The sequence below is a fragment of the Pinus tabuliformis genome, chromosome 6 (genome assembly GCF_031772625.1).
Source record: "Pinus tabuliformis cultivar Carrire ecotype Pingquan chromosome 6, CPIR1, whole genome shotgun sequence".
Classification (NCBI taxonomy): domain Eukaryota; kingdom Viridiplantae; phylum Streptophyta; class Pinopsida; order Pinales; family Pinaceae; genus Pinus; species Pinus tabuliformis.
Genome location: NC_142292.1, coordinates 1,741,253,837 through 1,741,266,015, shown reverse-complemented (window position 1 = coordinate 1,741,266,015; position 12,179 = coordinate 1,741,253,837). Strand labels below are relative to the sequence as shown.

Sequence of the window (12,179 nt, the reverse complement as noted above, 5' to 3'; positions counted from 1 at the left end):
TATAGAATATCCTCCTTTGTAACTAACAAAGGTTGAATCCTCTTTGTTTGATACAATACCCTGTGGTGGACTGGACGAGGATACTTTGGTCCATATCTCACCATGTAACTTGTGGCCCTCGGATTGTCACCCAATGTGTAATCAACCAACAAGATAAAGGTTTTAGCCAATAGATTGGAGAAAATTTCAGCATTTTTAGCTCTTAGACTGTCATCATGAATAATCATAACCCACCAAGAAGACATTGGTTCTCAGATCAAATTTAGGTGATCAATGGTCTACACATGTGACTTAGCAAATGCCAACAGTTTTGATGGATTTACTTGTGCACCCCGAGATAGTTTAGAGCCGACTTACAATTTTATTTTTGATTTGTATATACAATCTTTATACTTATATACAATTTTTCTATATTCTCGATTCTTGCCTACTACCATCTAAGACAGATAAACAAAATTCTAAACAGTTTACCTAAAGTTGGTAGATTGTGTTGCAATATTTACATAACTATTGGTAGATTGGAAATATAGAATGTATTAAGTATTGTGATTCTTTTCTATGGCATGATTTGTTCCTCTACTTGTTCCACAAATTTGACCATTTCAATTGTGCAAGAAAACTTCAATGGGTCATTGAATTCTATGAAAATACACTTGCATAATCACAACACCATGTACTGATGCATTGACCTCTAATAGCTAACATTCTGCTATCGATTAGGAAACTTCTGAGTCCATTGCCAAAGAGCATATGTTGTGTCACTTCACTCTCTATATTCCATGGGATTTTCGCAATCTTTATTTTTTCCACTAGTAATATTATACAACTAATCCAAGACACCTGCATAAACTATTATTAGATATCATCCTATAGATCAAAATGACAAAAAGGATGGCAGGTGGTGCCATTTTGGGCAGCAAGGTATCTAAAAGGTAGCCTGGTTCCTTATGTAGTGCCTTGCTTCACTATATTATTTCATGTTTCAATATTTTAAAAGATGGATTGGAATTTATATAAGGAGCTTCATCATTCTATAATAGTCCATTCTTTTCCTCCATGCTACTCTCCTTTTTTTTTAATCTCCAACTGCTTCCTGATCTGAGACAATTTTTCTCTTACTTATCTTAATTCTACTTTTTGTTCTATCACACTTCTCTTCAAATTGTGGAATTCGCTTTTCACATATTTTGAGTCAGCTTCCACACTATTCTTCCCTTCTCAAGGTTATTCTTACCAGGACATTGCAATTGCTTTCCAACAAAAGACAAATAATCAGAGTAGAATATGAGCAGGAGTAAGGCACTTGTCACAACATGCATATTGTTCCATTACTGTGAGTACAACAGTCCACCTGAATACAGAGAAACACTCATTTAGCCCACTTTTTTACTTGTTATCAAGATAGAGCATAGGTGTATAATGTATTCATGAAGACAGATCAATGCCAAGAAAAACAAATATGGTGTTCTTTGTACGTTGTCTCCATTATTTTGAACACATGCCCACATGTAATACCCATCTTTTTGTTGGTATTGTTGTAGAACTACTAGGTTTTTCCCACCCCTACCTGGCATGAGGAAATAATAAAAAACCACATATAAAAGTCAATTGTCTACTAAATTTATCATGCAGCCCAAACTATCCATTTATCTCTGGTAAAATTCCATTCATTTTAATACTAGAAGTATCCTTAAAAATCTTCTCGATAGCATTAATCTATGCCAGATCTCCTACTTGGGTTGAGGTTGCATGTGCATTGATATAGTTGACCTGCATCGTTATTGAGGATATGATAATTGGTAATTAAGCATTTACAAGCTTCAATAAAATATTAAAACTATAGTAATTCTACAACATTGATAATCCTTTATTAAAAATCAAAAACACTAACCTTCTTTGGTAAAATTCCTACATTTGCTAGAGTTTTCCAAATGCACATTGAAACCCCAAGTCCATCAGAGTGTTGATATGTCATGTGGAAATCATCACAAGTGACAGTTCAACTTATGTTGGGCTTTTGATTGAATTCTCAATAATTTCAGGGATCATGGCTTTGAATGTTGACCTAGTTTTTTAAATCTTAAAGCCAGTGGATGTCACAACAATTTTCAGTGCAGAGTGTGTGTCCTCTTTATTTTATGCTCTACAACAAAAGGAGGGCACAATTGGTAGGAATGATACTTCTCACTATAGACTTCCACAATAAATGAAACCCTCTCTCTATAAACAGAATCGTTGGAAAGCAATCTTTGTATAACTCCTACTTGTTGGAGAGGGCTTTGGCTTAGGTTTTGGATTTTGAGGTAGATCATGAGTTGGAGCAGGGGAACCTGAACCTGATCCAGGCTTAGGAACAACAATTTCAAGAAACAACCATTAGAACACCACCAACAACATCATCACTAAAACAAACTAAAACCAAATTAATTGCATCCTATAAGAGAAGGCTACTTGGAAGACTCCGGTCATTTCCAGCAATTTCCCCCCTATAGTCTGGCAAAAAGTACTAGCATAGGCCTACTATTGTAGGTTGTAGGTTTTGTCCACTGATTATTGTCTCTTTCATCTACAAAGTTATCATTATTATCACGTCCTGCAACAAAAACACCAAATAAAACATTAGGGTCATTCCACTAGCAATCAAACCATATCGAATATCCTCTCCAACTAAGAAATGTTGAATCCTCTTTGTGATACAATGGAGGAAGCCATGTGGTGGAACTGACGAGGATAATTTGGTCCATATCCCACCATGTAACTTGTGGCCCTTGGATTGTCACCCAATATGTAATCAATATGCAAGAGAAAGGTTTTTGTCAATAAACTAGAGAAAATTTCAGTACTTCTAGCTCTTAGGCTAACTGAATTATCATAATGAATAATAATAACCCACCAAGAAGACATTCCAGGCACCAGAATCTGTGAGATATTAGAAAATGCCCAGCTGGATTTCTTTGTGCGAGAAAACTTCGATGGGTCATTGAATTCTATGAAAACACACTTGTATAATCACAACACCATGTACTGATGCATTCACTACTAATAGCTGACATTCTGCTATCGATTAGGAAACTTCTGAGTCCATTGCCAAAGAGCATATGTTGTGTCACCTCAATCTGCATATTTCATGGGATTTTGGCAATCTTCCTTTTTTCCACTAGTAATATTATACAACTAATCTAGGACACCCGCGTAAACTATTATTAGATATCATCCTATAGATCAAAATGACAAAAAGGATGGCACGTGGTGCCTTTTTGGGCAGCAAGGTATCTAAAAGGTAGCCTGGTTCCTTATGTCGTGCCTTGCTTCACTATATTATTTCATGTTTCAATATTTTAAAAGACGGATTAGAATTTCTATAAGGAGCTTCATCATTCTATAATAGTCCATTATTTTCCTCCATGCTACTCTCCTTTTTTTTTAATCTCCAACCGGTTCCTGATCTGAGACAATTTTTCTCTTACTTATCTTAATTATACTTTTTTTTTCTATCACCCTTATCTTCAAATTGTGGAATTCGATTTTCACATATTTTGATTCACCTTCAACATTATTCTTACCATCTCAAGGTTATTCTTACCAGGACATTGCAATTTCTTTCCAAGAGAAGACAAATAATCAGAGTAGAATATGATCAAGAATAAGGCACTTGTCACAACATGCATATTGCTCCATTTCTGTGAATACAACAGTCCACCTGAATACAGAGAAACACTCATTTAGTCCACTTTGTTACTTGTTATCAAGATAGAGCATAGGTGTATAATGTATTCATGAAGATAGATCAATGCCAAGACAAACAAATCTGTTGTTCTTTGTATGTTGTCTCCATTCTTTTGAACACATGCACACATGTAATACCCATCTTTTTGTTGATATTGTTGTAGAACTGCTAGGTTTTTCCCACCCTGACCTTGCATGAGGAATTGATAAAAAACAACATATAAATATCAATTTTCTGCTAAACTTATCATGCAGCCCAAACTATCCATTTATCTATGGTGAAATTCCATTCATTTTAATACTAGAAGTATCCTTAAAAACCTTCTCGATAGCATTAATATATGCCAGATCTCCTACTTGGGTTGAGGTTGCATGTGCATTGATATAGTTGACCTGCATTGTTATTGAGGATATGATAATTGGTAATTAAGCATTTACAAGTTTCAATAAAATATTAAAGCTGTAGTAATTCTACAACATTGATAATCCTTTATTAAAAATAAAAAAAACTAACCTCCTTTGGTAAAATTCCTACATCTACTAGAGCTTTTCGAATTCACATTGAAACTCCAAGTCCATCAGAGTGTGGATATGTCATGTGGAAATCATTAGAAGTGACAGTTCAACTTATGTTGCGCTTTTGATTGAATTCTCAAGAATTTCAGGGATCATGGCTTTGAATGTTGACCTAGTTTTTTAAATCTTGAAGCCACTGGATGTTGCAACAATTTCCAAGGCAGAGTGTGCATCCTCTCTATGTTATTGTCTGAAACAAAAGGAGAGCACAATTGGTATGAATGATGCTTCTCACTATGGACGTCCATAATAAACGAAACCCTCTCTCTATAAATAGAATGGTTGGAAAGAAATTTGTGTATAACTCCTACTTGTTGGAGAGGACTTTGGCTTAGGTTTTGGATTTTGAGGTAGATCATGAGTTGGAGCAGGGGAACCTGAACCTAATCTAGGCTTAGGAACAACAATTTCAAGAAAGGGCCATCAGAACACCACCAACAACATCATTACTAAAACAAACTAAAACCAAATTAATTCCATTCTATAAGAGAAGGCTACTTGGAAGACTCTGGTCATTTCCAACAATCCCCCCCCCAAAGTCTGGAAAAAAGTCCCACCATAGGCGTATTGTTGTAGGTTGTAGGTTTTCTCCACTAATAGTTGTCTCTTGCATCTATGAAGTTATCATTGTTATCACGTCCTGCAACAACAACAACAAATAAAAAATTAGGGTCATTCTACTAGCAATCAAACCATATCAAATATCCTCTGCAACTAAGAAATGCTGAATCCTCTTTGTGATACAATGGAGGAAGCCATGTGGTGGAACTGACAAGGATACTTTGGTCCATATCCCACCATGTAACTTGTGGCCCTTAGATTGTCACCCAGTATGTAATCAACATCCAAGAGAAAGGTTTTAGTCAATAAACTAAAGAAAATTTTAGTATTTCTAGCTCTTAGGCTAACTAAATTATCATAATGGATAATAATAACCCACCAAGAAGACATTCTAGGCACCAGAATCTGTGAGATATTAGAAAATTCCCAGATGGATTTCTTTGTGTGAGAAAACTTTGGTGGATCATTGAATTCTATGAAAATGCACTTATATAATCACAACACCATGCACTGATGCATGGAATGATAATAGCCAACATTCTGCTATCGATTAGGAAACTTTTGAGTCCATTGCCAAAGAGAATATGTTGTGTCACTTCACTCTCCATATGCCATCGGATTTTGGAAATCTTCATTTTTCCCACTTGTAATATTATACAACTAATCTAGGACACCCGCATAAACTATTATTAGATATCATCCTATAGATCAAAATGACAAAAAGGATGGCAAGTGGTGCCTTTTTGGGCAGCAAGGTATCTAAAAGGTAGCCCGGTTCCTTATGTAATGCCTTGCTTCACTATATTATTTCATGTTTCAATATTTCAAAAGATGGATTAAAACTTCTATAAGGAGCTTCATCATTCAATAATAGTCCATTCTTGTCCTCCATGCTGCTCTCCTTTTTTTTTAATCTCCAACCGCTTCCTGATCTTAGACAATTTTTCTCTTACTTATCTTAATTCTACTTTTTGTTCTATCACCCTTATCTTCAAATTGTGGAATTCGCTTTTCACATATTTTGAGTCAGCTTCCACACTATTCTTCCCTTCTCAAGGTTATTCTTACCAGGACATTGAAATTGCTTGCCAACAGAAGACAGATAAGCAGAGTAGAATATGAACAGGAATAAGGCACTTGTCACAACATGCATATTGTTCCATTTCTGTGAATACAACAGTCCACCTGAATACAGAGAAACACTCATTTAGTCCACTTTGTTACTTGTTATCAAGAAAGAGCATAGGTGTATAATGTATTCATGAAGACAGATCAATGCCAAGACAAATAAATCTGGTGTTCTTTGTACATTGTCTCCATTCTTTTAAACACATGCACACATGTAATACCCATCTTTTTGTTGATATTGTTGCAGAATTGCTAGGTTTTTCCCACCCCTACCTTGCATGAGGAACTGATAAAAACCCACATATAAATTTCAATTGTCTGCTAAATTTATCATGCATCCCAAACTATCCATTTATCTCTGGTAAAATTCCATTCATTTTAATACTAGAAGTATCCTTAAAAACCTTCTTGATAGCACAAATCTATGCCAGATGTCCTACTTGGGTTGAGGTTGCATGTGCATTGATATAGTTGACCTGCATTGTTATTGAGGATATGATAATTGGTAATTAAGCACTTACAAGTTTCAATAAATTATTATAACTGTAATAATTCGACAACATTGATAATCCTTTATTAAAAATAAAAAACGATAACCTCCTTTGATAAAATTCCTACATCTGCTAGAGCTTTCCGAATGCACATTGAAACTCCAAGTCCATGAGAGTGTGGATATGTCATGTGGAAAGCATCACAAGTGACAGTTCAACTTATGTTGGGATTTTGATTGAATTCTCAAGAATTTCAGGGATCATGGCTTTGAATGTTGACCTAGTTTTTTAAATCTTAAAGTTGGCGGATGTCGCAACAATCTCCAATGCAGAATGTGAGTCCTCTCTATTTTATGCTCTGAAACAAAAGGAGAGCACAATTGGTAGGAATGATGCTTCTCACTATGGACTTCCACAAGAAATGAAACCCTCTCTCTATAAAGAGAATCGTTGGAAAGCAATCTATGTATAACTCCTCCATGTTGGAGAGGGATTGAGCTTAGGTTATGGATTTTGAGGTAGATCATGAGTTGGAGCAGGGGAACCTGAATCTAATCCAGGCTTAGGAACAACAATTTCAAGAAACGACCATTAGAACACCACCAACAACATCATCACTAAAACAAACTAAAACCAAATTAATTGCATCCTATAAGAGAAGGCTACTTGGAAGACTCTGGTCATTTCCAGCATTTCCCCCCCCCTAAATTCTCTCAAAAAGTCCCACCATAGGCCTACTGTTGTAGGTTGTAAGTTTTGTCCACTCATAGTTGTCTCTTGCATCTACGAAGTTATCATTGTTATCACGTCCTCCAACAAAAACACCAAATAAAACATTAGGGTCATTCCACTAGCAATCAAACCATATCGAATATCCTCTGCAACTAAGAAATGTTGAATCCTCTTTGTGATACAATGGAGGAAGCCATGTGGTGGAACTGACTAGGATACTTTGGTCCATATCCCACCATGTAACTTGTGGCCATTGGATTGTCACCCAGTACGTAATGAACATGCAAGAGAAAGGTTTTAGTCAATAAAGTAGAGAAAATTTCAGTATTTCTAGCTCTTAGGCTAACTGTATTATCATAATGGACAATAATAACCCACCAAGAAGACATTCCAGGCACCAGAATCCGTGAGATATTAGAAAATGCCCAGCTGGATTTCTTTGTGCAAGAAAACTTCAGTGGGTCATTGAATTCTATGAAAATACTCTTGCATAATCACAACACCATGTACTGATGCATTGACTGCTAATAGCCGACATTCTGCTATCGAGTAGGAAACTTCTGAGTCCATTGCCAAAGAGCATATGTTGTGTCACTTCACTCTCCATATGCCATCGGATTTTGGCAGTCTTCCTTTTTTCCACTAGTAATATTATACAACTAATCTAGGACACCCGCATAAACTATTATTAGATATAATCCTATAGATCAAAATGACAAAAAGGATGGTAGGTGGTGCCTTTTTGGGTAGCAAGGTATCTAAAATGTAGCTTGGTTCCCTATGTAGTGCCTTGCTTCACTATATTATTTCATGTTTTAATATTTTAAAAGACGGATTAGAATTTCTATAAGGAGCTTCATCATTCTATAATAGTCCATTCTTGTCCTCCATGTTGCTCTCCTTTTTTTTTAATCATCAATTACTTCCTGATCTAAGACAATTTTTCTATTACTTATCTTAATTCTACTTTTTGTTTTATCACTCTTACCTTCAAATTGTGGAATTCACTTTTCACATATTTCGAGTCAACTTCCACACTATTTTTCCCTTCTCAAGGTTATTCTTACCAAGACATTGCAATTTCTTGCCAACAAAAGACAAATAATCAGAGTAGAATATGAGCAGGAATAAGGCACTTGTCACAACATGCATATTGTTCCATTTCTGTGAGTACAATAGTCCACCTGAATACAGAGAAACACTCATTTAGTCCACTTTGTTACTTGTTATCAAGAGAGAGCATAGGTGTATAATGTATTCATGAAGACAGATCAATGCCAAGACAAACAAATATGGTGTTCTTTGTACGTTGTCTCCATTATTTTGAACACATGCACACATGTAATACCCATCTTTTTTTTTGTATTGTTGCAGAACTGCTAGGTTTTGACCACCCGTACCTTGCATGAGGAACTAAAAACAAACCACATATAAATGTCAATTTTCTGCTAAATTTATCATGCAGGCCAAACTATCCATTTATCTGTGGTAAAATTCCATTCATTTTAATACTAGAAGTATCCTTAAAAACCTTCTCGATAGCATTCATCTATGCCAGATCTCCAACTTGGGTTGAGGTTGCATGTGCATTGATATAGTTGACATGCATTGTTATTGAGGATATGATAATTGGTAATTAAGAATTTACAAGTTTCAATCAAATATTAAAACTGTAGTAATTCTACAACATTGATAATTCTTTATTAAAAATCAAAAACACTGACCTCCTTTGGTAAAATTCCTACATCTGCCAGAGCTTTCCGAATGCACATTGAAACTCCAAGTCCATCAGAGTGTGGATATGTCATGTGGAAAGAATCACAAGTGACAATTCAACTTATGTTGGGATTTTGATTGAATTCTCAAGAATTTCAGGGATCATGGCTTTGAATGTTGACCTATTTTTTTAAATCTTAAATCCGGTGGGTGTCGCAACAATTTCCAATGCAGAGTGTGCGTCCTCTCTATTTTATGCTCTACAACAAAAGGAGAGCACAAGTGGTAGCAATGATTCTTCTCACTATGGACTTCCACAATAAACGAAACCCTCTCTCTATAAGCATAATCGTTGGAAAGCAATCTTTGTATAACTCGAACTTGATGGAGAGGGATTTGGCATAGGTTTTGGATTTTGAGGTAGATCATGAGTTGGAGCAGGGGAACTTGAACCTGATCTAGGCTTAGGAATGATAATTTCAAGAAATGACCATTTGAACACCACCAACAACATCATCACTAAAACAAACTGAAACAAATTAATTGCATCCTATAAGAGAAGGCTACTTGGAAGACTCTGGTCATTTCCAACAATTCTCCCCCATAAAGTCAGGAAAAAAGTCCCACCATAGGCCTACTATTGTAGGTTTTAGGTTTTGTCCACTGATAGTTGTCTCTTGCATCTACGAAGTTATCATTGTTATCACGTCTTGCAACAACAACACCAAATAAAACATTAGGGTCATTCCACTGGCAATCAAACCATATCGAATATCCTCTACAACTAAGAAATGTTGAATCCTCTTTGTGATACAATGGAGGAAGCCATGTGGTGGAACGGACGAGGATACTTTGGTCCATATCCCATCATGTAACTTGTGGCCCTTGGATTGTCACCCAGTATGTAATCAACATGCAAGAGAAAGGTTTTTGTCAATAGACTGGAGAAAATTTCAGTATTTATGGCTCTTAGGCTAACGGAATTATCATAATGGATAATAATAACCCACCAAGAAGACATTCCAGACACCAAAATCTGTGAGATATTAGAAAACGCCCTGCTGGATTTCTGCAGGTATTAAATTTACAAAAGCCGGGTTTCAATGTTGTATACTCTGTATTAGATTTAGTTAACATTATTTCCCATGGCAGCAAGACAGAATTATATACTTCAAGGTTGAAGAAATTCTATAGGATTTTCAGTGGTACTTATCTCATGCATCGGTCTCTGAAAGAGTATATTTTAGATATATTCAACTCAGCTTCAGCAGAAAAGCTGCTCAAGAAGTTCATAATACGCCTTGCAAAATACTGCCTTGAAATAGTTTATGGTGTTTTGCCATTGTTGAATGACATGGTGTTTCAAAAAAAGAGTGGAGAAAACATTTATTGCCACTGCTAGTTCCCTCTGGGTTTGCTCACCGCCTAGGCGGGAAATGCAATTTCCTTAACGAACGTTAATCTTCCACGAAATAAAATGTGATTGTTACCTAAAATTACAGGTTTACAAGCTGAAGAAGGGGCTTTAGGAAATTGTTTTAAGGGGTTCCCTTGTGTTAAAAAGAAATGAAGCTATGGCTCTATTGATGTGTACATGGAAACATATTTCTTATTGCTCCAGGAGAATTGCATCTGGGGTTTGAAGAAGGGTATCTCTTCTCTAAGGAAGAAGTAATTATAGGATGCACCAAGGCACTTGAAGATTTGGAAAAATAGCTATGTTATGGGAATCCATTTCTATGGAAGCTATTCTGTCATAACTGTGGCTATACATGTAGAGAAGCTGAAGAATTATAAGTGTCCACTATCTATAAGCCTTCTTTGTCTCTACGGTGACGGAGGGAACTTTAAGTCCCTAATTTGGGGCATTGTGGCTCATTGTGAAGATTTTGTGAATGCAATGATCATGTTTGTAGTTATTGTGATTGCCATTGTCAGTTCCTTCTGGGTTTGCTCACCGCTTAGGCGGGAAATGCAATTTCCTAAACAAACGTTAATCTTCCATGGAATAAAATGTCGTTGTTACCTAAAATTACAGGTTTACAAATAGATGACGAGGCTTTGGGAAATTGTTTGAAGGGGTTCCCTTGTGTTAAGAAGAAGGGAAGCTATGGCTCTATTGATGTGTACATGGACACTTATTGTTTATTGCTCAAGGAGGATTGCTTCTGGGGTTTGAAGAAGGGTATCTCTACTCTAAGGAAGAAGTCATTACAGGATGTGCCAAGGCACTTGAAGATTTGGAAAAATGGTTATATTCTGGGAATCCATTTCGGTGGAAGCTATTCTGGCATAACTCTGGTTATACATGTAGAGAAGTTGAAGAATTATAAGCGTCCACTGTTTGGAAGCCTTCTTTGTCTCTCCGATGATGGAGGGAACTTTGAGTCCCCAATTTGGGGCGTTGTGGCTGATTGTGAAGATTTTGTGAATGGAATGATCATGTTTGCAGGGATTGTGGATGGAAGAAGCGGAACTGGAGAAGTGGAGATCCAGGCAATTGGTCGACTCTTGTGTGCGAGCTTGAATATTGTGATAGCTGAAAGCCCTACATTTTACAAGGCCCATCAGCCTGTATTGAAAACATTGCAGGACAAAGATATGGTAAATTTTCCTTTCACAGAAGAGCTTTTATACAACATTTCACCAAAGAGCTTGTCTACGTAGAATTCACAATTGTAGTTCGATCCAAGGCTGTAACGGAGCAAGCATTTCTAGTGATAATTAAAAGAGTACTTTGATAGAGAGCTCCATAGTGTTTCCCTGGCCTGCAATTGACAACGTGAATTTGAACTACAACGCGAAGCTGAAACCATTTAGGAGGGATCAAATTTGTGGCTATAAGGTAGTTAGGGTGTTCCAACTTCCTTAGCCTAATCCAATGATTGAAGATGGTTCAATTGTCTAACCTATAATCTAATGGCCCATAGTGTTGACAAGTAACATGAGAGGAAAGTTTTTCTCATAGGAAACACCTTACGACGTAATAAACATCTACACTGAAATCAATGCATCTAATGTTGCAAGAAATCAAATAGGATTAGAAATCAACATCTATACTAAACTTAATGCATCTAGTGCTAGTAATCAAATAGGATTAGGAATTAGAATCTACACTAAAATCACTACATCTAACTCACGCTCAATCAAACAAGATTACAAATTAAAATATTTAATGAAATGAATGCATCTAATGCAAGAAATGAAATAGAATTTGAAATCAACATCTACAAAGAAATCAATGCATCT

At 36.1% G+C, this 12,179-nt stretch overlaps 1 protein-coding gene across 1 annotated transcript; it reads left to right on the top strand.

The window, feature by feature from the left end:
- Positions 1–10,943: 10,943 nt before the first annotated feature.
- LOC149265861 (uncharacterized) lies at positions 10,944–11,597 on the top strand. Its single transcript, XM_089406201.1, has one exon. The coding sequence runs from the start codon at positions 10,944–10,946 to the stop codon at positions 11,595–11,597; it is 654 nt and encodes a 217-aa protein (XP_089262327.1).
- The last annotated feature ends 582 nt before the right edge of the window (positions 11,598–12,179 follow it).

What these genes read in the sequence shown, in the direction of transcription:
- LOC149265861 (XM_089406201.1), top strand. Translation starts at nt 10,944, where the DNA reads ATGTCGTTGTTACCTAAAATTACAGGTTTACAAATAGATGACGAGGCT.